Source organism: Melozone crissalis, unplaced genomic scaffold (assembly GCF_028551555.1).
Source record: "Melozone crissalis strain CALT ecotype California unplaced genomic scaffold, PUWL_Pcris_2 ptg000013l_1, whole genome shotgun sequence".
In the NCBI taxonomy this organism is placed as follows: domain Eukaryota; kingdom Metazoa; phylum Chordata; class Aves; order Passeriformes; family Passerellidae; genus Melozone; species Melozone crissalis.
This window is the reverse complement of record NW_026535791.1, coordinates 3,288,865-3,315,328: the sequence shown is the minus strand read 5'-3', so window position 1 is coordinate 3,315,328 and position 26,464 is coordinate 3,288,865. Positions and strand designations below refer to the sequence as shown.

At 41.8% G+C, this 26,464-nt stretch overlaps 1 protein-coding gene across 1 annotated transcript; it reads left to right on the top strand.

The window, feature by feature from the left end:
- Positions 1–16,878: 16,878 nt before the first annotated feature.
- On the top strand, positions 16,879–18,420 carry GJA3 (gap junction protein alpha 3). The gene has a single exon (XM_054272354.1). It carries the CDS (start codon positions 16,879–16,881, stop codon positions 18,418–18,420), a length of 1,542 nt encoding a protein of 513 aa, XP_054128329.1.
- Positions 18,421–26,464: the final 8,044 nt, after the last annotated feature.

Genomic DNA, 26,464 nt, shown 5'->3' with positions numbered 1-26,464 from the left:
ATTCCACATAGTGAGATTAAATCACCATTCCTTTTCTTAAAGTTGGCCTAGCAGGAATTACAGACAGTTTGGAGAGCTAAAATAACAAAGGGACCCAATCACAAATGAGAGGGAACTTGATATTTTTCTTAAAGTTCACACTGCTGTGCTGTAAATTGTATATCAGGAATTTGAACTACTATATGAGTCAGTCTGGTCTTGTCTCAAAAGGTGTTTTATGTCTGTAATGGGCAGCATATGGAACATAGGGCAACCCAGTTGATCTCCCAAGTGCCCATTGAACCCACTTCTAGAAAGCTGTTTCTCCTCCTTAGCTGTAATAACTGCCTTTTCTCAAAGGAATGAGCACTAGCTCAGCTTCTCTATTTGCATTCATCTTTTACAATACATTTAAATTTGTCACTGTTGGAGTAAACAAAACTGTATGAATTAATACCTGTGACCCTTCACTGTGCCCTGAAAGTGGAGCATAAATAGGCTTACCTTGCTTGTGAGCTACATCCACTGTTACAACTTGACTGCAGATGGAAATCTGTCATCTAAGAGGAAAGCAAGAAAACCATAAAAACACCATCCTCAGAACCATGAAAACATTGGAAGGTCATTCATAATGAGCTGGACTGGAAACCTGGACTGTGGAAACATCCTTAATTCAACTCCAAAGAACACACTTTGGTACATACCAGGTTTGTGCTTGATAGAGTTCCTGCATTATTCCATGTACATGTACAAAGAGAGCAAACTAGTCCCAGTGCTCTAGTATTACATTTCTTTTGTAACAAGATTTTTTTTTCCTGAAATTACAATTAAAGCACTTTTGTGGTGTCTATTTTCTGTATTACTTATACATGCTGTGTGCTACCTAATGTGTCTAATAAAAATCTGTTTACCATAGTGGATGTGCACCAATACTGTACTCAATAGCCAAGGGCTAGTGTAAGGATTTTAGCTTTCTGCTGCAAGTTGGTGTTTCCACTGGTTACACTGCCTGGTACCCTGAAATCTCCACTTAAAATCAAATCTGCTGCTTAAGACAGCCTTGCAGCTGGAAAAGGCCAATGATAAACTTAACCAGCTCCATAGGGAAAGAGTTTGTTTTCACCACCTACCTTTGAATTTAGCTGGAACTTGGAATGAGACACACCAAAACTGTTACCACTAACACTATGAAGTTAACTTCAACTGGCAGTCTGGCAACAAGGTTATCAGAGAGCAAAAAAAGATAGCGCTGGGGAAAGTGTTTGGATGTAGCCAAGAGAGGGCTTTGATCCAGAACTGTAGCATCAGGCCATGATAGCTCTGAGATCTGTGTACATTTAATTTGACTGAAAAGCTGCTTTGTGAAAAACATCAGATACTTTATCGGAACATGGGAATTGCACCTATTTCTACATGTGCTACACTGCATAGCTGACCTTCTCCAAATGGATTTCACACAGATTAAAATACAATGCTGTGTTGAAATTGTGTGTTCCTTCCTGAAATGCACTAGTAGTGTCTGCATTTGGTACTTAGTTTCTAGGCTTTCCTCAGAGTAGAGATCACAAAGCATGTTGAAAAGCAACAAATCTGAGGTCATGACTGTAAAAGCAGCTGATTCCTCATTGTTCAGTGTCCAGCACAGCCAGGCCATGAAGTGTCTAATAATGTGATATCAGAACTGGGGAGTGTAGGAATGGGACTGGCTGAAATTATTCTTTGACTGAAATTGCCAGGAAAAATTACCATTGACTCAATCAGGTTAAACTTTGATCCAAAACCTTGAAACCAAAACTAGCAACATGTTTGTCAGAAGAGTGAGGAGATGAGGGGAAGCAAACTTCATTGGTTACTCATGGACCCAGACAGAAAAGAAATCCTAACTACCTTGGGAGAAGGAGTGACTTTAAAGAAAACCAGAATATAGATCTTCTGTATTTATGACTTCTGGATATAGAAGTACCTTTATTAAAGGTTTTCAAAGACAAATATATAAATATCCTATAATTGTTTACAGATATTATAAGCCAGCGTGCTAAGTTATTTTATATCTGATAGGACAAATACAAAAGACATATTATATGGTCCATACAGAGAAATGCAATCCTGTACTATGGAGGTTCAATTCAAAATAGCACCTCTATTAACAAGCTGCTTTGTTTTGTAAAAAGTGTACTGTAGCAGTAAGGAACAGCTAAAAGCACTTTGCTAGAAAGTAAACCTGATGAAAATTAATCTGTTGGGTTTTTTTTCTTCTAATTATAATTTCCTCACCTCAAAATTAGGCTAATGAGGTTTACCCTGAAAATCACACTCAAAGGATTGCACTGTATTTTTGTTCACCAGTTCTGATGTCCAGGATGGCCACTACCCAGAGTATTACAGGGTCATTTGATTTTTCACCATCTTATTATCTACACGGTCATTTGAACTTGTTTGCAGACAGTGGCAAGGGCAATGGTAACTATTTGAAGCTTAATGAGCTAAGACTAATGGTAATGACTTTCAAGATAGTTCAGAAGGTACCTACACTTTTGTCCCCATCTGACCAACCTAGCTTGTCACTGTCATTTTCTCTTACGGATTATATTTCTCTTCTATAAAGCTGGCTCAGCTTTGACTTGGCTATTTTCTACACAAAGTTTCCTAGACACCAAATGAAAGTCTTTATAACCTAGGCTTGGAAATGCACTGATCTTTAATTTGGAAGGCCCAGATGAGGAAACAAGTCACATCTCAGACTCTCCATCTCTGAGAACATTCCTTGCTCCTGCTATGGTTGGTCTCCCATCCTACTGTAGATTTAAATACCAGAATTGGTCGCATCATTGCACTTGCACTAACCTTCTCTCTTTTCTGAGAGTTTAATCATTGCCACTAACTCAGAGATTATTTCACATCTATGTATTTAAATAGCCAAATCCACTGTATTTGAATTAGCTATTAAAAACATCCTCTCCAAGAACACCACCAGGTTGACAGATGCTTGCATAAGTCTCTGTGGCAAAGGAGTGATACAGTATCAGAATGATGTACAGTTTAGGGAAGTATGTTTTCAGTGAACTCAGAACTTGTAGAGTTGAGCCATGAATGACTGCAGGTTGTGGATGGATGTTTTGAACAGCAGCATATATTCTGTGTGCTGCTAAGAGCCAGCATTCCAGTCACAGCCTGGCACAGTCCCCAGGAAAAGGAATACTGTAGTGTATGGTGCAGACACGCTGGTCTGAAGCACAAGGCATTTTTCAATGGACAAGCTGTGCTGGGCAGGTCTACTTGCTTATGCAAGATGTATATTTTCTGTTGTCTTGGCAATTGTGGTAATTTAGACACATCATCTGGGAAAGACAGTAGCAGGCTTAAAACTGTGTGAATCAAGATAATGAAATAGGTTTTAAAAGTGTTCTGCAGATACTTTGCTGTGGAGGTTCAATCTTTATGACAACATATAAAAACTCCTCCCACACCTCTCAGCAATCCACACATTAGCAGGAGGAATGCTGCACTGCTGTTGTGATGATTGGAAAACTTGCTATCTGTTTAGCATCCAACTATCAACATTTTCTTCATCACAAGACTTCTTTCACTTGATTTGAAAGTGTAATGGCAGTCCTGGTATACAGAGTCAACCTGGACTCTCATTGTTCCTGAGTTTTCCCAATTGAAAGATAGAGGTGACAACTGCGTCATGTTCACAGGGATCAGAACAGTTTAATCAAACACTGTTTGTTAAGATCATTGCAACAGGTGCCAGAAAAAATATAATTATTGTGTGGTAAAGATTTCAAACCTATTATGTTGCATCGTTAGTGTAATGTCTGCTTACAGTTTGTCATGTCCCTGCCCTAGGTATTGCATCCTTTCCAAGGACTGAGTATTCAATATACAGTTTAAACAGCTTCCACAATCTGTCCAGCGCAGATAAAAAACCCAGTTATTCCTCTACACACACGTGCACAAAGACTCAGAGCAGCAAACTGACGACATCATTCCCTCACTGTTATCTGATAGAAGACTGAATGAGACATCGCAACACGGATTTGTCAGGCATAATTTCTGTCTATGCCACAATAGAAGCTTTTGTGTATTGCAGTAAAATAGTTATTAATGACTCATTGTCAGAGCATCAGGATCCACCAAATGGGATAAACTGCATGCAGCTGGGAGGAGCTGCAGGTACAAGGGAACATACTTAGGATTCAGTAAGATCTTTATCACCGGGAGAAATGGTTTAACAATAGCAGTTTTAGAAGGTAGGAAGGTGTAAGCGCTTCTATTGTGAAACATGAAGCACTTGCAAAACTTTCGGATGGGAGACCAGTTCTGAAGCAAAAAACAGTTTTGTAAAGAGCTGGACTTTGTGGAAGATCATCCGTGGAACATTACACAATAATGTGATTGACCTTGAAAAAAAAATCATACTGGTATGCATTCAAGACTTGTAAATACGAGGATGCTTGAAATTAAGTTTTCAGTCTTGTAAGCACCCAAAATCTGTTTGCCGGATCAGTGTTTGTCCAGACCATCTCTGTCAACCTGGTTCCTTTGGGCTTTTAGCAACTGCAATAAGATATTGGTGTCCTATAGTATGTTCCACTTAACTAGGTATCTGAGGTGGTATTGTGAGTACATAAAATTCCAATTAATATAAGTGAAATTGGTGATGGATTTTTTTTTTCTTCTCAGCACCGTTAGTAAAAAGCTCCTTATGCCTTGGGTGTGTGTCTCACAAAGCAGGCATTTGTCCCAACAGGAGAAAGACAGAAACCCAGATCACTGTTCTGTTTTGCTGCCCATTTTACTATATGTGCAAACATTGGTGGAGTTCACTGAAGCCTGATCTGCATCTAGATTATTTCCCACCAGTGGCATGCTGTTTTGTGCTACTGATTTCTTTAATTCCAAAGGCAGGCCTGCACATCGTGCAGCAGTTTGAATTTTGTAGAGGAATTTTCCCTTACATTTTACTGTTCTTTCTATTTTAAAGCAAGATGCCTACTGCTGTTTCTTGCTGTGGAAGGCAGTAATTATTTGAGGCTTTGCATGTTCATCCTGCATGACATTCAGGTATATTCCTGGTAAAACACACCGTATTTGCTCTTACCCTGAACACAATGAGAAAGAACATCCTTGTTTAGAAGCCTTGGTTGTGGTTTGGCACAATGACTGCCCACTGTCAATACTAGTTTAGGGCACTCGTACTGATGTCATTCCTTCCTGCTCATTCTTATCCCGTCTGTCTCTCCCACCCCATTCAACATGGTGCCTCCAACTCCAGGACCTGCATTGAGCCAGCACAGTTGTTTGCACAGCTGTGCTCAGCACTGGCCTGGCTCACTCTTTTAGCTGATGAAGAAACAAATGTTTTGCTTTGCTGGATTGTTTTTCAGATGGATTAATTCCTTGAGCTTCATTACAAGGAGGCCATATGAACTTCCACACTGACAAGACTGTGGGGCAGGAGGCCACGGTGTTGGGCAAGAAGAGCTTCAGGGAGTGATTGGAGGGGGTGGAGGGATTGGCAACATGAAGGTTATTTGCTGCTACACATGCTGCAATTTCAAACCACAGCCTCTGGCTGTGTTTTCCTGAGTGACTGCTACTAGAAAGGCAAAAACCTTAACTGCCTATTCTCCCTTTGCTGCTGTACCCTTCCGTGCTCCCTATTCGTCTCTGCTGGCCCTGCTTCTCACCTACTGGCCATCTTCCTTGCTCCAACACAATGTTTCCTCAACTTCTGTATGACTTGATTTAACTCACTAACTCAGCAGTGAACTATTTGAACTCTGCATTCTAAATTTGTTTTCTTCAGCTCAGATTCCTGCCAGATTTCCTGTTGTGGCAGGAATCGATGTGTTTCAAACATCAATATTTTTATTTCCTATTTCTGACTGTAATGTCAGAAAAAAAAAATAGCATCACACCATGACAGAATGATAGCAGGCCTAATTCCACTTAGGAGTCTGCATGTCCTGTGTCTCTCTTTTTGATTCTTCCTCCTAACAGTCACCTGGCTTGTACAGTTCTAGTTCTTCCTCTGCTACATCTTACATGGAGCTTTAGACTCCATGAAGATGAATGGAAAGCATCTTGTTGTTCCATATCCCAGAACATTCAGGTTTATGATGTTGGTGTTCTTGTTGTAGTATTAGGAGACTTCCCACGTTTCCAAAGGAAAGAACCAGAAGGGACCAGAGGAAGCTGGTTCTGGTGGGTGAAACACGAGCCCAGAGTCTCTCTGCTACTCTCAGAACCATATAAGCTGGGACAAGATATTTAGTCTTCCTGTGCCTCCATTCCTACCCATTAGAACTCACAGTGCATCCTACAAAATTAGACATTCTAATACTTCCTGACGCCAGTTCTTGCACTGCCTTCTCTGATGTGCTTAGCAGTAGTGTTGAACAGAACAGAACACTAATCACTAACTGGTACAATAATAAAAATTAGTTTATAATATGAGATCAAACTACAACTTCCATCTTTTTATTGCCATTTTATTTAATTAATTCTAAAGCCCTTCGATTCATCTTTGTAGAAAACAACTAGAGATTTTAATCTTCCTTGCTTCAAGCTGTGTTCCCGGAGGTAGCATTACCCTTTCCCAGAATTTAAATATCTTTGGTGCCATCTTCTGTAGGGCAGTGGCATGTCAAGTGCAGTTCTCTTTGCTAACACAATGAGCTGAACTGAAGGCATTTGTAGCTCTTTTTTTCGGCTGACTGTGTGGATAAAACTGCTGTCAGCACTGCGGAGCCACGTGTCACTTTGGCATGGCTTATGACTGAAGACATGTACCACACACAGTTCAGGGGTCTTTCCACCCGACCGTGCTTGGATGCACAGTTATATAAGAGTGATCCTCTTCTGTACTTCAAAATAGATGTTTACATTAGAAATAGCAAGGGGTGAAATATTGTTATAGATCAGTACTCATCTCAAAATGTCTATTTGTCTTGTTGAGCAGCAGCTCAGGTTCAGACTAAGACCAATCAAGAAATACCTCCTTAACTTACAAGATCTTTTTATCATTTCATAAAGCTTGGTGTCTATTTTTAATTTTCTTTCCGTGTACCTTGTCATGAAAACCTGACTCACCTAATCTTAAAAACACCTGCCTGACTGCTCTGTTTCCCCACTTCCTGAATTCACATTGTTTCTATGCCAGCCACATCATGTACTGCTAAATATCTGCCTACATGTGGAACAGGGTTGTCACCTGTGTGGAGGCTTGGATGGAAGACAAAAGTTGGTACTAAAGAAGATAATTAATTCCTCTCTGGAGGGATTCAAAATCCAGCTGGACATGTTCCTGTGTAACCTGCTGTAGGTGACTCTGCCTTGGCAAGGATGTTGGACTGGATGACCTCCAGAGGTCCCTTCCAACCGTAACCATTCTGTGATTCTGTGTTAATTAAAGGAAGGCTGAAAATTTTGTAAGTGTGCATTTTAATGTAAAAATTTAAATGTCACCTTGTATGTTGCTGTCTAGTGTTAATGTCAATGGAGGGAACCCTTTAAACATAATGAGAACTAGCAATGCTGCGCTTCTTTAAAGATAAATGAGGAAACCAGCAGGTTGGCTCTTCCAAGGAAATCCTTCTGTCAGAAAGTCCACATGAAGAGACATTTTTGAACATCATTAACTAAATATGAGCCTATTTTCTTTCTGAAAGAAAATGAATAGGCTCATATTTTTCTTTCCTACTTTTTTTCTATTTACCCCCTTGTTTGACTACAGATACTTCTGTGTGTCTACTATATGACTAACAAGTCGTATGTCCTCAATATGCTTTCATGTTGAGGACACAGGCTTGGGCTTTCACCAGTACTTAACTGGTTCATGCTTGGGCTTTCACCAGTGCTTAATTGGTTCTTCATTTTTCAAACTGCTTCCTTCAAGTTTTCCCCATGGATTTTGCATCCTTGCCTGTCCCATTTTCTACAAATCATCCAGAGGGTTTTGTTGATAGACCAAATCTCTTATTGTATGAACCTGGAAGGGAATTCTTGGAAAGGAAATTGTTAGTTCCCAAGGCAGACAGGCACTGCATCAGCTTCTCCTAGTTTGAAATGTGAAGGATTCTATCATAAAATGTGTCACTACTATAAGGATACTCTAGAATCTCACTGCCCTCCTGAGTAAGAATATCTTAAAAAAACAAGTGTCAAGGCCAGACTGTACAGAGAGTGGGAAATACCACTAGAAACTTCCAGAGAGTGAGAAAGCCATCAGAGAAACACTGTGCTTCATGCTCTTAAAACTTATGAGCTGGGATACTTCACTGCATGAGGAAAGTTTTAATGTTAGGAGTTACTGCAGCTGCTGGGATTCCATCCTGTACCCTAACACAGCCTCTCAAGCTCCAGCGCTTCAGGATCAGCCCTGTGATACACTTACAATCATGGCAGCACTGTGTTTCAGATATATCACCCATCTCTGAACAGTCATTTGTCCTTGTGCCACCTCTAGTGCTTAGGGTCCACAGAGATCTTCCTCTCTAGTGCTTTCAGCTGAAATACTTATAGGGACCAATCAAGGAGTGCAAGAATACAAGAACATGGGCATGGTTAGATTCAGATCCTTAACAGTTATCTGCTGCACACAGCTTCTCAGAGTGTCTCAAAATTTTTATTTGATTTTTTTTAAACTAAGTAAAACCTTGAGAATGACTGGTGTGGTTCTGTTTTTGTAGAGAATCAAGAGAAACTCATATGTTACTGCTAAGGAGTTGTTGAGCCATCATATCACTTTAAGTCATTCTTTCATAGAAGCATAGGATGGTTTGGGTTGGAAGGAAGCTTAAAGATCATCTATTTCCAACCCCTCTGGCCAAGGGCAGGGACACCTACTAGACCATGTTGCTCATAGCCCCATCCAACCGGGCCTTGAACACTTCTGGGGATGGGGCATCTGCAGCTTATCTGGGCAACCTGTTCCCATTGACTCACCACTCTCACACAAAAGACTTTCTTCTGAAAATCTAAATCTACTCCTTTTCAGTTTCCCCCTTGTCCAGTCACTACACGCCCTTGTATCAAGTTCCTCTTTGGCTTTCTTGTAGGCCTGTTTAGGAGCTGGAAGGCTCCTGTGTGGTCTCCTTACACCATTTTCTTCAGGCTGAATAGCCCTAACTCTCTCAGCCTGTCTTCATAAGTGCTCCAGCCCCCCGATCGTCTTCATGGCCCTCCTCTGGACTCACTCCAACAGATCCACATCCTCCTTATGGTGGGGGCCCCTTGGGCTGGGCGAGGCACTCCAGGTGGGGTCTGATGAGAGCAGAACAGCAGGGGAGATGTCACCTCCCTGGACCTGCTTTGAGCAGAACTACCTCCCACTCTGCTTTAGATGCTGCTTTTAGATGCTGCCCAGGCTGTGTGGCTGTTTTCCTTTCCCTGGGGCAACACCACAGAACACATGAAAGCCTAACCAAAATATAGGCAGTAGTAATATTTTTGAGTACTTACACTGAAAATGTCAAGAGCTACTTTTAAATAATAACTTTTAGAACAGTGACAACTGATCTCTGTTTTGGGGGCTTTTTGTTTTTTCTTTTTCCAAAAGTTCTGCGCACAACAGCTTGATAGCTGATCCTGACTGAGGAAGGGTCTGAGGGAAAGAGAAAAGGGGTTGGCAGCCCTTTGCGGGGGCTTTCCCTGCAGGACACACAGGCACCACCTGCAAGGTTTATCCGCTCTCAGAGAGAAAACCCACGTTTTGGTGAAGAAGCCGTTCGGTTCTTTTGGGCTTTTCCCCCCCCTTTTGCTCAGGTATCTCTGACACCTGACGGAGGGCGGCGCATTCGGCGGCCGGGGCTCGGCGCCCTCCGAGCGGGCAGCGGCTCCGGCGGCGCGGGGAGGGCGTTCTATTCTCAGCGGGAAATAAACTCTTTTATCCCCCAGGAAATCCCGCGGAGGTGGGATGGGCTATCTGCACAGTGACAAACATTTGAAAATTCAGGGAGACAATCCGCTTGGAGCCTCGCGGGTGAGGAGAGGGGCTGCCGGTCCGGCCCGTCCCCAGTGGAGCCGCGGCGGGAGGCGGGGAGGGGAGGGCAGGGGGAGGGCCGGGTGCCCGGGGGCTGCGGGGCGGCCGCCAGGGGTGCCGGCGCCGGGCGGGGAGCGCGGGCAGCAGCAGGCAGGGCACCAGGCAAAGCACAGGGCACGGGTTGGGCGGGCAGCAGCAGGCAGGGCACCAGGCAGTGCAGAAGGCAGGGCGCTGGGCACGGGCTGGGCGGGCAGCAGAAGGCAGGGCGCAGGGCACGGCGCTGGGCAGGGGATGGGCAGGGGCTGCAGGCGCCGCCCGCCCCGCCCCGCCCCGCCGCTTCTGCCACAGCCCAGCCGAGTTTGGGGGCGCCTCTTCCCCCTGCTTGAGCGACCTATGCGCCGTCTTCGCCCGGACTCTTCGGAAGGAGTCGCGCCCTTGCTGCTTTACAAAGCCTTCCTCCCGCCAAGCGTAAGTAGAGCGGGCCTGGGCTGCGCCGCTCGCCGCCGGGCAGGGCCGGCACGGGGGACGCGGGCACGCCGGGGGCGGGAGCCTGCCCGGGCCTCTGCCCGCTCGCCGTGTCCCCCGGCCGTGGGATGGGCGCCAGGCAAGGGCAGGGCGGGGCCCAGCCTGCTCGTCCTACCGAGGAGGAGTCGTGGCAGGGGCCAGTCGTGGCCCCTGCTGCTCTGAGTACTTTCCTGAGGGACCCTGGAGCGAGTGTCCCGCTGTCCCTGCTGCTCCCAGGGAACCGTGTGCAGGCAGCGGCGCTCGCAGACGGGACGGTAACTGAGCCTGGTGTGGCAGGGAGAAGCGTCCAAACCTCGCCAAGTACCTCAGAAGATGTAGTGGAGGACAAAGTAACAATATTAATATCCAGGATGGTTGTGTAGGCACGTGTAATGTCTTCCTTAAAAGTTGCCACTAGCATGTGAACACTGATATGCATTTCCAGCCAGTTTTGCACTTGGAGTAAAGTTAAGACTTAAACATAAAGCAGAGCCAGAATTTCTTTCAGCGTTGTAAGTGGTGCTGCACAGAATGATGGAGTTCACAAGCATAACCCGAGACGGTTCTGGGGTTCCACTGACACTGCTCTACTTTCAGCAGAAAGAACACTTTCTACTGATAGTGGGGAAAACGGCCAGGTGGCCTCCCTGCATTTACCTCACTCTGTTCACATCTTTGGTAAGAGAGTTATCAAAACATGCCAGTTACTCATTGTTCACTTAGGACTCACAAGTGATGCAAAGTATTGAGGTTAATAAATATTCTTAGGAAGGTATGAAGCTTGATGAAGTAACAATTTGCCAGTGTTATAAGCAAAAAAAAAGTTGTTTCATTTGTGTCCTTTTTTTTCCTGTAGGCAAAAAATTTTTGGGTTCGTTGCTGACTCGCTGAAGAAATCATATAAGCCTGGCATGTTATTAGAAATCATTAGTGTGTTAGGTCTTTAAAATACTGACCTAGATATGAAAAATGAATTGAATTGAGTAGTCAGAGATACTAGAGGTATTTACCTCTTTTATTTAAAGGTAAATGAGAGAATCCTGCTGGAACATTTTAGAATTAAACTGGAAAAAAATTTAAATTGTTTCTATAGTATAAAAGTGTACTTTGAGGAGTTTGAACGGGGTCCCTCTTGCAGTCTTACTTTGACTTACCTGAAGTCCTCTCAGACAGGTACTCAATTGTTGGAGTCCCTGCTTTTCTGCAGTAAAAAAGGGTCTTGAGTCTTTGGATGCCAGAAAGGCTCATCTTCCCTTTGTGTGTCTGGGGCGGGGGGCGGGACACTCCTCACGGCACAGTTTTTACATCTGTGTGGCTGATGGCGTGTGGGCACCTGACAGCTCTGTCTCATTCATGCTTCACTCGCTCGGGATGTAGGACTGCTGCCCTCATGCTCCACGGCTGTTCCGCAGGCCCCCGGTAGCTCCACACCCTTCACACCTTTCAGCTTTACTGGTAAGTCACTGTCTTTTCCTTCCCACCTAGAGCTCTAAGATGGCATTTGAGTATTCTGGGGGAGAAAAGGGGTTGCTTTTTGTTCCTGATTTTCTCCTGCAGGTAATGAACCAGGGCAGGGCTCCAGCAGGGAAGAGGGGAGTTTAACAGGTGGGGTGTAGCTCTCCTCTGGGCTCAGCCCTGCACTCCTCGCGCTTTTCCTTTACTCAGGCCAAACTTTCACTCAGAGGTCAAGTGGAGTCAAGAAGAAGTCTAAAGAAGTTTTGCCTGGGATTTAAGGAGGAGGCTCCATAGCAGTAAAGTAAGTTCAAGGTAATAACAAGATCAGTTAAGGAATTAATTTTTAACAAGTGTTTAAAATACAGTGGGAGTGGTGATAGATGTGTCTGAAAGTATGACACTGGGAGCATAAAAAAAGGTATTTTTCAAATCCTCGTTGAAACAAGTTTACAAAATGAACTGTGAAACTGCTATTGTGATTTATGAAACACTCACCATTGTGCTTCATATACATGTACATGGCCAAAAGCCATTAAGTTTCACTGGAAATAATAGTAGCTCATTCTGTGCCCGCACATATGCCAGTTTGTCTGGAAGTACATGGTCACGCTGCAGACTTTCTGCAGGATGACTGCTTTTGTCTCATTTAAGTTAGCAAAATTAAGAACCTGGTAGTGGTGGAGATTCCTGATTGTTTGGTGTAAAAACAAAGTAAATATTGCAAGATGTTTTCACAGCTTTTTTTTTTTTTGTCATACTGATTTATAAAGTAGATATAATTTTGAAGAAAAAAATCTAAATCCCGAGTGTTTAGACTGTCACAAGAAATTAAAGGAAATGTGGGCTGAATTTAAGAAATTGTATTCTGACAAGGATATCTGTTAAATTTCTAAATATTTGTTATGGGACATCTTTTGGATGTACCAGTATAATGAAGTCATAAATACATCAAGTGTCATAATCTGGTAATATATGTAGTACAGCCGTGTACTTATTTGTGTTCATATGTGTATACAAAGACATAAATATGTGCATGTTGAGTAAATTTATAAATAACAAAATTTTGCACACCTAGTATACATAGTGATGAGCCTCTTCAGTGACATCATCAGAAATAAAAATAACTGGAAAGTTTGTCAATGTCACATTATAATTATTCTTCTCCTGCAGAGGGATAGATATGACATTGCAGCTTCTAAAATTTATTCTTGCTTTCTTGTTCTCTTTGTTATGTGCAAAGTGTGTTTGTGCATGTACTAAACTAGTAATTAATAACACAACATTGATTCTTAAATGCCATACCAATTATTATGAGTGTCCATTTTTCAGTGTGATCTCAAAGGAATTATTTTCTAATACAAGAAATACAATACAACAGAATACGCCAAATAATACAAGACTCCCAGTTCTTATTAAATGATATGAAGGTTCATGAAGTCCTTGCTTTTCATACTGTTGGATTAGATTGTTTTCTGAGACAGATTCCCTGTCATTCCCTTGCGGGTATTCATGGACATAATGAAATGCAGATAAAGATGTTTCATTTCGTAATCTGCATTTTTTTCCAAGCACAAAAAGAAAAAATGTCTCCTTTCACAATCCTTTTTGAAGATTAGGTCTTAAGAGTTGCCTGTCTCTAGCACTGAAAGTAATTCTATACAGTTGAATTTTATGTAATACTACAAAAGCAAGCTTGGGATATTCTCAGCTAGAATATTGAGTTGTGGCTGTTTAAATTTAGACATAGGTATTCTTGAACTCACTAGAGAAAAATCAAATATTCTCTGAGCATTGTGAACTTTCTGTTTTCATTTAATGTGATTTAATAATGATTTGTATCAAGCCACCCCTTTGCAGTTGTTGGTGTGATTTTAGGATGAGTTACATTGGCCTTAAGAATTGCTTACTGAAGAATGTATTGGCAGTGAAGAAAGACACAGGACCTGGATTTCTGGGAACTCTCCAGCCTGTGGAGATATGTAACTTTGCATTGCCCTTGGAAAAAATGTCCTTCCAGTATTTATGTACTATGGACAAGACACATTTGTGGTGACGGCAGCAGTTGCTGCAATTCATACTAGGATGTACACTGAGACTCTTCACCTCTGTGCAGCTGAGATGCTGTGAAGTGTCTGCTCATGGTTTAAACACTTTGTCTTGGTGTGCAGGATGAATTTGCACTCTAATACACAGAAATAAATATTATAGCTAATGTAAGCACTAAAATAGCTTTTTTTATGTGTATCCTCTGAGAAGTGCAATGTGTCGTGTCTGTGGTGTCCTGAATTAACTCAGCCTGGGCATTGCTGACCTGTAGTAAAAAGAAAAAAAATCTTGAATAGTGTTAGTGATTGGAGAATGATTAAGTTAGATGGATTTATTATTTGTCATTTTAACTTCTAAAAATTGTTAATGTTCTTCTGTTAGTCACTAGATAAATTGTCAGAAAAGCACAAAACATCCTATTTTCATTGTAGACATCATTGTCTGCTCAGTACCTGAGCTGCCTATTTTGTTTTATCTGGATGGAAAATAGTGAGACAGAGAGTATTGAACTGAGAGGCACAGAATAATGCAAAGTATAGCAGAGAAAGGAAATAATAAACTTGGGTTTATGCTAAGCTTCTTTAATCCATCAAATATCACATTATTTACTTTGCTTTTCCTACATTTTCCCACTCATAATGAGAACATGCCCGAACAACAGTTTAGTTCTGTTCAAAGCTGGAACTAAACTGGGTATATCTTCAAATGATTTTGAGTAAAAAAAAGTATAAAATTAATTCATTACTGCCGTAAAAATTATTATTTGTCAAGATTAAAATTACTTAACCAACCAAAATATTTTAAACCTTACAACATTAAGATGGATGGTTAAATTTTAAAGTAATATAAACATATTTAATTAAGACTATGAAAATACTATAACAAAATTTATTCAGCTTTGGGCTACTGTTTTAAGAGGAGAAAAAATACACTTTTCAAAAAGAATCTGAATTTTAAAAAAAAATTTCAGGACAGGAAACATACACAAAATCAGTATTTTGTTGCTAGTACAGTTTCTGGTTTATCATTTTATATTGGAAATAGAATTCACTTATATTAAAGGGAATGCATTTTTGAAGAATATCAAAGATGTATTTTTAGGGGGAGTTTTTATTAAATTAACTTAGTGTAAGGAAAAATGAGTTAGTATACCAGGATTTATAGAACTGCAAAATACTAATGGGTGTGTTGTTGCTTTTTGTATGAAAGCATACTGCTCTACAGTTATAGGTATTTCATTGCCTCACAGTAAAATCAATTTACAAAAAAGTACTTCAAATAAATTTAATTTCTTTCATTGCCTAACTAAAAGCCTGAAAGAAGTCCAGGATAGACTTTGGAAGTACTTATTTTGGAAAACCAGTGACATAATTGCTGGAAATTACATTCATATAATGATGAGAATACTACACTTCTTCTGTGGTAAATTCCTAGGTGTAGCCATGAACAACTGTTTTTCCTCAGGAATTGTAAGACACCCAGGTGTTTGGATGAGAAGTATAAGCATAATAAGATGTAATTAAGTTGTATAAAAAATATTCTAAGATTTTTAAACAAGCAGATAATTACTTTTCTGATAGTGGTTTTTACTCTATGCAAATTGTTAAATTTGAATTACAATTATGATACAAGTATTTCTGAAGGTATTGAAGTTAGCTGAAAGCAATTTTTTTGATTTTGTTTTTAGTTGAAGGTTGATATATAAAATATAGAAGTGAGTTTATTTGGGGAATGAATTGCACTTATATATATTCCAGTATTCTTACATAAAATCCAGTTAGGAACAGGCCAAGGATGAGAGAAGTGATACCAGGAGTTTTCTCTTGTTTCTCAATTGGAGGAAGCTTGTGAGGAATCTGATATTAAAAAAATCTCACACTTTAAGCCTTTCCAAATCAGCATTTGTTTCTCTGCCTAGAATTGGACTTGGGAGGCCCATCATGCATGAATTGGTGGAAACTGCTGAGAATATATGCCAGTTGTTTGTCACAGAAATAAGGTCATAGGATGTAATTCTGGTTTTTTTCCAAGAAAATATCTGTATTATAGTTTGCTGAAGTGATCTTGAGTTTGTTGTTTTGGTTTTTTTGTTTTATTTTGTTTGGTTTTAATGATGTTGCAGTAGTTATGGTTCAGTAACACAAACTGCCAGGACAGTAGGGGAAATAGCACAGAACCCTTTTCACCATTCCTTGTGCAGAATTTGTCATTCTTCCCAATATTTCAAGTTATTAAAATGTCTGGGGTTTTTTTTTTAAATAAACAAATTCAAATATGACTGGGCTTTGAGAACATGCTTGTTGAGTTGTATAAAATTCCAAAATTCAACTGTAAATTCCATCGGTTTTGAGTAATTGTTTTTCTGTGTTTGTACAGTTTGAAAATAGCAGAGGCCCATTACTAACTTCCTGATTGCTGGAATAAATAAGTTCTGATAGCAATAAAATTATTAGAGTTAGGCAAACTTCGCATCACACTCAGGATACCAGTGCAGTTGCATTAATAGTAGCCTTATTCTGTTTAATTGATCTGGTTTCTACCTGTTCTTTTCTAAATAAAAGCAGGAGCACATAGAGCCATCTCAGACAGAGGAAACAGAAATAATGTTATTTTAAATATTTAAGTCTTGTAGAAATTCTAACTTACAAATCTTCCTTGCCAGTTGTGTATAGGCCTGTATAGGCTCTGTCAGATCATTTTAAACATCTCCCTTCTGTGCTCACCAAAGCCTGTGGTTGTGTGGTCTCAGTTCTTAGTGTATGTGTGCAATATTCTGCAAAAGCAAGATAAGAAATATCATTTATCTGGGATCAATCTGTTCTGCCCCAACGCTGTGCAATTCCAAGATGTTTTAACATTGCTCTAATTGCTCTGATGTTCTTGTTGTAGGTTAGAGATCTGAAGCAATGGGTGACTGGAGCTTTCTGGGGAGACTGTTAGAGAATGCGCAGGAGCACTCCACGGTTATTGGCAAGGTTTGGCTGACGGTACTGTTTATCTTCAGGATCCTGGTGCTGGGGGCTGCTGCTGAGGAGGTCTGGGGAGACGAGCAGTCGGACTTTACATGCAACACTCAGCAACCTGGTTGCGAAAATGTTTGCTATGACAAAGCCTTCCCCATTTCTCACATCCGCTTCTGGGTGCTGCAGATCATTTTTGTCTCCACTCCAACCCTCATCTACCTGGGCCATGTCCTGCACATTGTACGCATGGAGGAGAAGAGGAAAGAGAAGGAGGAGCTGAAAAAGAAGGGGAGCAGCAAAGATGGCAACTACCCAGTAGCAGCAGCAGCATCTGGCAGCGGTGGTGGAGGAGGCAGCAATAACGTCAAAGATCAACCTATTGTCAAAAGGGGGAAGGAGAAGCTCCCAATCCGTGATGAACGTGGTAGAATCCGTATGGGAGGTGCCTTGCTCCGTACCTATGTCTTCAATATCATATTCAAGACACTGTTTGAGGTGGGCTTCATTGTGGGCCAGTACTTCCTATATGGCTTCGAGCTAAAGCCGGTTTACCAGTGCAGCCGCTCACCTTGTCCACACACTGTGGACTGCTTCATCTCGAGGCCCACTGAGAAGACAATCTTCATCATCTTCATGTTGGTGGTGGCCTCAGTCTCCCTGCTGCTGAACATGCTTGAGATATATCACCTGGGGTGGAAGAAGCTTAAGCAGGGCATGACGAGTCAGTACATCCTAGAGATGCCTGTCGCAACAATGACTCCAGTTATGGTAACAGGGGAGTCCAAACCTGTTTCCCTGCCGCCGCCAGCACCACCTGTGGTGGTCACGACTGCCACGCCGGCCCCTGTTCTGCCTGACACCCGTGCTGTCACACCGCTGCTGGCCCCAGTGACCATGGCATCGTACTATGCTACAGCTGCTCCAAGACCGCGGCCCCCCTCCAACACGACGTCCATGGCAAGCTACCCCGCTGCTCCACAAGTTCCTGAGGAGAGGCACCGTGCTGTGACTCCCACACCCATCTCCACTCCCGTCACCATCCCGACCCCCATCCCCACGCCCACGCCAGCCGTCATCAACTACTTCAACAGCGGCAGCCGTGCCCTGCCATCTGAGCAGAACTGGGCCAACATGGCAGCTGAGCAGCAGGGGAAGGTTTCCTCCAGCTCAGCAGGTTCCTCTACCCCCAGCAGCGTCCGGCATCCCCTTCCTGAGCAGGAAGAGCCACTGGAGCAGCTACTCCCACCCCCGGCCGTGCTGCCCATCGCCGCAGCCAACAGCGGCAGCAGCACCAGCCTGAGCGGGGCGAGCGGCAGCAAGTGGGATGTGGAGGGCGAGGTGGAGCTGTCGGGGGCACGGCCCGTGTCGGCCGCCTGCACCACGGTGGAGATGCACGAGCCGCCGCTGCTCGTAGACGCGCGGCGCCTGAGCAGGGCCAGTAAGTCGAGCAGCTGCAGAGCCCGGTCAGACGACCTGGCCGTGTGAGGCGGTCGCCCTGCTCGGGGAGCGGGTGCTGGAAGGCGGAGTGGGCAGGGGAGCTGCCTGGGGAGGCCAGGCCTGGCGTGGGTGAGGAGGCCTGGGCTTCAAACTTAGACGCTTGCTGTTTTTGCACTCTGTGAGTTGTAGTGGGGAAAATTATCAACATTTTCTAATAGGTCAGGGGTGACCGAAGCGCAGCCCGTGGGCCAGGGGACCAGTCCCGCTTTCCTTCAGGTTCACAGCAGATCCCTCAAGGGCAGCTGTAGGGGAGGCCTGCACAGTTTACAGGTGGTGATGGTAGCTGGTCGTGTGCCCTGAGGCTGACTTCCACCTGAGAAAAATGTTAATATCCCCGGCGCCCGTGCACCTGGCTGTCATCTCCCTCCTGCCCTTGCCTTCACTTCAGCGCTTTCCCAGAAGCTCTACATGAGCAGATGCAATGACTTACTTTCTTCCTCTTAAATCTTACATAGCCCTATGGCAAACATCAGGGTGGTATATTGCCTCTTGGCACCTGTTGTGTCTACGGACCAACTTGCCAAAGGTAACTCAGTTTCTTCCACATAACGTGCCTTATGAGCCTTTGTGTTCATGGCAAGTCACCAATGCTGTCCTTGGCCAGGCAAAGTTTAGGGAACCCCTGGAATAGGGTTTTTGAGGCTCTTCTTTCCATAATTTTTTTTTTTCACTCTTGACCTTTTAGGAAGTGTTCAGTTTGACCTTCTATCCAGTGTTTGCCAACCATGATCACACCATGTTTATAAGCCTGCAAATATGTTTGAGCATGTTTGACTATAATTTTAGCTGACTTCTAAAATTGCTTACAGGAGGACAGGAATTCAAACCACACCTTGGAAATTATTACACAGAACAATTTCTCTTCAGAAAGCAAGGATTATGATTTCAGTACACATGTGGCTCCATACATTGCCCATGGACAGACAATTAGGATAAAGTACAGCTCTGCATTTTAGGCTGTTAGATATCAGCATAAGTTTGTTGGAAAAATGCTTTTTAGAAGTGAACTTGAGTGCTTTTTTTTGAGTATTTGAACATTTTTAGAATAATCTGTAGGTTTAAAGTTACTTGACTGTGTACTTAATAATTTTAGTTTGATCTTTGATCTTACAAGAAAATGTAAGAGGAAAAAAACTTACTAATGGTGAAATTCCCAAATCAACATTATTTCCTGTTGTGTACCCTTTAACATCAATCTGTAGTGTCTTTAGGTCAGTGAAAACAGACTTAGATAATATTGTATTGCAGATAAAGTGGCTAAAATATCTGGGCAATGTGGTGGCTGAAGGGTCTGAATCCATCTGAAGTCACTTTCAGAATTTCCGTTCAGTTTACAAGGAGCAAGATTTGGGAGTGGATCTTGCAGGCCTTATTCAAACAAGACTAACATTCCCATGAAGTTTTGGGAGCCAGAAGAAATTTAGATTTTGGGCCTTAGAAAAGACATTGAAGTCCTGCTTTTGAAAAATGTGTGTGTCCCTTAAAAATGGGTGAAGGAAAGTACTAGGGGTTTTTTTCTAAGGTGCATCTTTCCTTTCAACAGACTTTGTCCTTTATTCCCTCCTAAACAAGATGTTAGAATTCTGCATGCCTGAATAGGCTCAGGAGAGTTTCAGTACAAAAGGAATACAGAATTAAGCCCAGCTTCTGTTCTAAGCAAAATCCAAAAGAACTAAAGCTTGGAGTCAGTCCTGTTGCTGCTATAAATCCAGCGTACTGTAACTGGAAAAGAGCAATCAAACACACTGGGATAACCCTTTGCATCTTCCAAGTGTTTGGCCTGGCAGTGTAGTCCTTACTCAGGCAAAGCAGGGTCAACCTGTAGCAAGTAGTTCACATTACCAGTTATTTCTGGTGTTAAATGTTTTCCTGAGCATGCTTATTTTATTCAACAGTCAAAATATATTCCCACCACACAAGATTAAACATTTTTACTGCTTTCTGAGTAGTTACAATGAGCTTCTTATGATCAGAAGCACTGTTCTTCAAGCTTTGGGCATGTTGTCTCATGACTTCCTTGTCCTGCTTGTGTTGAACCAGGTGAGGAGAAGTCCTACTTCCATGGATCTTTAGGGCAGCCACTGCATTAAAAGTCAATGTGTAGTAGTACAGTAAAGATATTTATTATTCAGTATGCAGCTTCAGGCATTCTCTCGTGGATTTTCTGTGTTACAAGCCATAAAAACATTTTCTGCCAGAAAACTAAAAGCCAAGTTCTGCTTTCTATTGTATCCATGCAACTATGCTAAACATAGACTGAAGTTGATGAAGTTGCCTAGATGTAAACAGAGATTATGATTCAAAATTTTAAGATTTACTAGCATCTATAGTAGCAGTTTTGTAAGTTTTGATAACTGCCAGTTAACTACATTGCTGAAATAATGCAATATATGCATCTCTGTGTTTTAGTACATTGGAGTTTATGAGCTACATTTTCCTTTGTTCTGTGTTTCTGAAGAATGAAGTCCAAGTCTTTCTGGAGTGTATTTATATAAACCAGACCACCTGGAATGTGTGCTTTTAAATATCACTTTCTGAGAGCAAAACTGATGATGTTTGATAGGGCTCTGCATCTTGCAGCCCTTACTTTAGTTCTACCCTCACAGAGTGTGTCCTGCAGGATTGCACCCATATTTGTATATAAAAAATAGTAAGAGAGATGGATTTAACTTAGGGTCAACTGAGACCTAGGCTGACCTTTTCAAGTTAATGTGTGTGGTTAGACCTGCAGAAAGTTCAGATGCTTTTGTGGAATATATGGTATTTTCAGCCAGAGTAACTACTGGAAAGCTCTAAAAGATGGTTTTTCCTGTTAGGTGAAGCTCGGGGGGAGAAATGTAACTCTATTGCAACCCCTAAGAGAAGTCTGAGAGAGCAGCCTCTGCATCCAGGCAGTCCTGGTCTGAGAAAGCAAAGCTACAACTCACAGGTTGCGCTTTTAAGATCAGCTTAAGTTCCATCACGTAACTATGCAGCGTCACGCCTCTTCATTGCCTGCAGTTTCATTTGGAGTCCAGTAACTGTTTCTTCATTTAAGCCCAGGTAACTGTTTTGGCAGAACTCCTCCTTAGTGCTTCCAACTGCTTGTAGTTGCTACATCACACCTGGATTCAGATTTGTTGAAAGAAAAATCTTACTGGTGTGGCCAATTTTGAGGACTTCAATCTTTACTCATGAACGATCACTGAATTCAACGTCCTGTGAGTCAAGTGCTGAATTCTGTGCAGAATTGTACAGTTCTAGAAAATATGTACAAACATCCATTGACTTGCAGAATGGAGTCTATTGGCAAAAATTATCTGCTAATTTCTAAGTTGTTGACTCTTTCCTGTCAATTAATTAGAAAGTTTCATGGGAACTGGAAGCAGGCGATACCCTGATTTAACCCAGTCATGTGGCTGTTCAAACACAATTCTGAAAGACCTCAAGTGCACAGCTAAGATACAAAACCAGTAGGTAAGTTATCACAAAAGCAGAAGTCAGAACAGAATCATGCCTGATATTAAGCAGACTGAAAAAAAACCTACTAATTTTTGCTCTTTGAGTAGAGTAATTGTGGGAAGACTTGTTCTCTCTCTTACTTGAAGTTAAAAAATGTGCTGAGGTAAGCTATGGAAAAGAAAACTGAAAAAAGATACTCTTTGAACAAGTTACCAGGTGTATGATGTACTACTCCTTTTGCAGTATATTTGTTGTTCAGCAAGGCATTTAGAGCGAATTAAATGTCTGACATTTTGCAGCTCTTAAGATTATTTTATGGTATGAATACATAAGTGTAGGATCAGTAAAATAATAAAAGCAAGGTTTAAAAATAAGATCACTGTTTAGGTCCTTTTTTGGTTAGTCATGGGACCACCTCCTCAGCTGCTCCAAACTGTTGTATTCCCCTGAGTTCATGTGGATGACAGCAGTCTGCAGGAGCAGAGTGTTGAGCCCCCAGGTCTTTTTGTTTTGTACAGATACTAACACCATGGATTTGAACAGGCTGGGTTTTTTTAAAATTCAAAATGTTTTACTTTGATTCTTCTGAAAAGTGTGCTCTTGCAATTTTGATTTTCTGAAGTTTACTTTCAGTTTTTGATTTCAGATTGCACATTTGGATGAAATAAACTGCTTTCTAAGTTTACATTTGTATAAGAAGTAAAAGAATGACTCTGCCAATGTGTTAAACATGAGAGAAATGTCTTACTATAACACAGGAACTCTTCAGACATAAGGCAGTACCATTAAATTTAACCCGATCACTGATGCATAATATCAGCTTTCTCTGTGTAATTAAAATAGGGGCATTGGATATATAGGGAGCACACAATGGGGGAAAAAAATTTCATCATGAATTCAATTATTGCCAAATAAACTAAGGCTCACTCTTGTTCATATGCCTTCCTGTGTGTTTAGAGCTTCAATGACAAAAATTTGCTGTGACATATGTCCTTTACGAGCTAAATTTACAGCCTGGTTTAAAATTCCAAACAAAGTACTTGTGAATAAACACTGCACTCTTACACTGTAGAAGATTTTGCAAAAAATAAATTAAATGTTTTGCTTTCTAGGCAAAAATATGGTTCTGAGCCTGCAAATACAATTTCATGCAAGTTATTTTAACTTTTGCAAATAAGACCATTAAAGGCAATGGGACTCTTTGCATAAACTAAAAACACTGTTTTAAAGAAATTGTAGATTTGCATTTTAAGTTTGCTGTAAGATGCCAATCTAATTCTAGAGCTTTCAGTTCTTGAAGAGTTATGCAAAATGTGTGAGCATATTTTAAGGTGGAGAGTACATTGCTATTTGCATTGCCACTGTTTCTCACAGTTAAAGGGTTCTAATGCATAAGAAAACTTACTCAGAACTTTCTTGTTGCTTTCCACGTTTGTCTTTTACATGACGGAATCTGACAATAAACATAGCAAGTTTTCTGGGCAGTCAGGAACTTGTAGTAACAATAAAACCAGCAAACAGTACTGTCTTCAGAGAAGTGCCTTGTATATTAAATTCTGTAAGAAGAAGGTTGATGTAAACGTTAATTTACCTCATATGTTTACAAAATTGTGACTAAATAAACTTTTTGTACCACAGCATTGTCTCTTCTAGATTAAATTTTCATGATTGTGTAGATGGTCTTTTAAAATACTAAGAGTAAGACAGAAGAGTAAGCTCTCTCCCTTTATCACTTACACTGCTGCTTTCCTTCATCATGTGAAGTGCTCACTGAACTGCATCTCTTGGAAAACTGGATGCTGAAACCTGTCTCCCTGCAGAACTCCCAGTGGCTTCAAAGGAAGTTCACAGTCCAGAAGACATGTGGGAGCAAGACCCACTTGAGCATGTGCAAGGGTGAAATGCTGACTGCCTTGACATCAGTGGGAGGTCTGCTTCTGCCTTCCACCAAATCCAGGCTTCACTCCTGGCTCCTGCCTTGACACAGGAGTCACTGTTCATGTCATGCAGTGTGCCATTGGCAGTGACTCCCACCTTCCCCCCAGTGCTGACTCACTAACTTTGATTTAACCATAAATAGACTATTACCTATAAATGCATGAAGGGTTTTAGTGCAGGGAAAGTGTGTCCTTACTGGGGGTAATGTGGGCTGTCCACTGCATTTGAAATTTGCTGATTCGCCCCCTTCTAGGAATGTTCACAGTTCAGCACACAGAAGTGTAGCTCAATTCTGCACTGAGAATGTACAATATGCTAAAGGCAAGTCAGTCTGAACATTGTCTAGGCCCATGAGGAGGCCAGGGCCAGATTTCTGAGAAGTTTTACTTGTGGACAGCAGCAATGTAGGCAAGACTAAGTGTGTCTTCCAGAACTGTTAAGTATGAAGGCTTTGTAAAACATTGTTTTATCTGCAGCACTTACATGGACCTGGCAGGTCAAGATAGTTTCTGCCCTGCAGTACTGCGTGCTTCTCTCTCATGGAGTACAGTGAAGCTTATTTTTTTGGTGCCTCCTTGTGCTCAGGCAGTGCTGTCTCTGCTTTACCTGATGGATCCATATGGTAAACCAGACTGTTCACTATCTCTGATGACTGGCAGGGGTACAGCAGGCTGTCAGGTGTGTAATATGAGTAGTACTAAGATTGTGCTTAGCAGTAATATACTGAGGAAGTGCATTAAGTGGTATGGTTATACTAGCTGATAACTCACTTGCCTCTGATCAAGAGCACCTTTTGCTGCAAATATATCTGGCAGGCTTTCTACTTAGATGCATATTCACCATTTTGTCACTTGAGGAACAGACAGATACTCCCAAGGGAGCTGAGAGCATCAACAGTGCAGACACTGCTTACTCATGGACTCTCCCTCCCTTGGGACAAAGTCACCCTGTTGTCCATCCACTGTCTCTAAAAATTTCTGGCTGGAGTAGGAGATACAAGTGTTGCTACTCTTGGTCTCTGAAGGCCTTTGTGATGGTGTGGGTACCTCTTGCTGCCACACTGAGCAAGGTAGCTTCATGTGAGCTTCTGGAGAAAGCCTGAGAAGTGTGCCCTCCTCATCCACAGCTGTGTCAGGACACCCTGAAGATTCTGATAGCAATGAAAAGAGGTGTGCTGGGGGGAACTCTCCAACCTGCTCCAGTAAGTGTCTGAACAGTTGTGCTGAAAGCCAAATGAGCAGCATTCCACACACTCCTGTACTGCTGCTGCTGTTCCCAGGGATTTGGCACAGGAACAATCAGCTGGGCTTTAGCAAATATTTTCACTGTGGTTCCACTAAGAATGGGCTTTAACTAACACCATCAGTGTTTCCCCACACTGTAGCTGGAATAGGAATGAAGGCAATACATGTTGCCTCTCAAGGAAACAGATGTCAGATAGTGAGATCTTAATAGCTCTGACATTTTGATCACTATTGGCAACTGGATGTGCATCAAGTCTAATTGTCTTTGTGCCTATTTTCAGCAGAAAATAGAGTAAGCAGATGCTTATCCAAACCCACAAACTGAAGAGAGCTTTCTCATAAAGATGATCTAGGAAAGACTGTTTTACTCAGAGTGTCGTAGATCAGGAAGACAGGGTGTTTGAGGAAGTACACTTCTTAGCAGGTGCAGGTGTGTGATGTTATGCCAGAATTACAGGTATCATTAATTACTGTTGATGCATTAGTAGGACAGTTGGATTGCACCAGCTGTTCTTCATTGAGCAAGGTTTGTTTTCATTTTTAAGGAGAGATTAGTGGTACATAGCAACAAAACACTGTCCTAGGTGGTAGTCACCTCCTTTTGTTTGTTTTTTTGCAGTATGTGGTCTATGTATCTTTGAGTCACTAGCAGTAGTACAGTGCATGTCAGAACTTTGTTTAGTTCATGGAGAACAATATTCAATGTGTGGGCTTTTGCCACACCTTGTTTTTAAGGGAGTGTTTATGACAGTGGCTACAGATGTAGTTGAGGTTCCTGGTGCCATGGACAGTGGCAATGAGCAGACTGACACCAAGGTCACAAAGAAGTGCCCAGGCTCACTGTGTTTGCATCACTAGCGTAGCCATCTCTAACCTTTTTTTAGACAGATCTCTGTAGTCTTAGATGTTGCCTCCTGAGGGAAAAAAAAAGTTGAAGTTCTTCACCATTTATTTGTCCCATGAAAGTATGATAAAATAAATTAAAATGTCCAGACCTTTGCATTTCTAAGTAGCATGAGACATAGTTTTTTAAAGAGTTCCTATGGTTTCTAGGGATTTTTTTTTAAATAGAAAGGGCTTCACAAGTTCAGACTCTCAGAAAGACAATACATTTTTCGTTGAGATCCATTCTTCTTGTGTTTGCACAGGATCCACCAAAGTCAGTGAATTGATGGAATACAGTGAAATAAAACCTTTACTTTCCATGTGAAAATATAAATTCTATGTCTATACTCAATTTAATGAAAACTAAAAAGGAAGAGCAAACAATTAGCAGCTATCATATATCTTACTCTCCTGTCTGAGAAGATTAAACTTTCTGAAGATTTTGGCTTTAAGGCATGTTGTGGTCTTTTGAGCAGAGACTAAGGGATAATTATGGTTGAACTATCCTGCCCCACAGAGGAACC

Excerpts from the sequence above, each read along its gene's own strand:
- GJA3 (XM_054272354.1), top strand. The coding sequence starts at position 16,879 with ATGGGTGACTGGAGCTTTCTGGGGAGACTGTTAGAGAATGCGCAGGAG.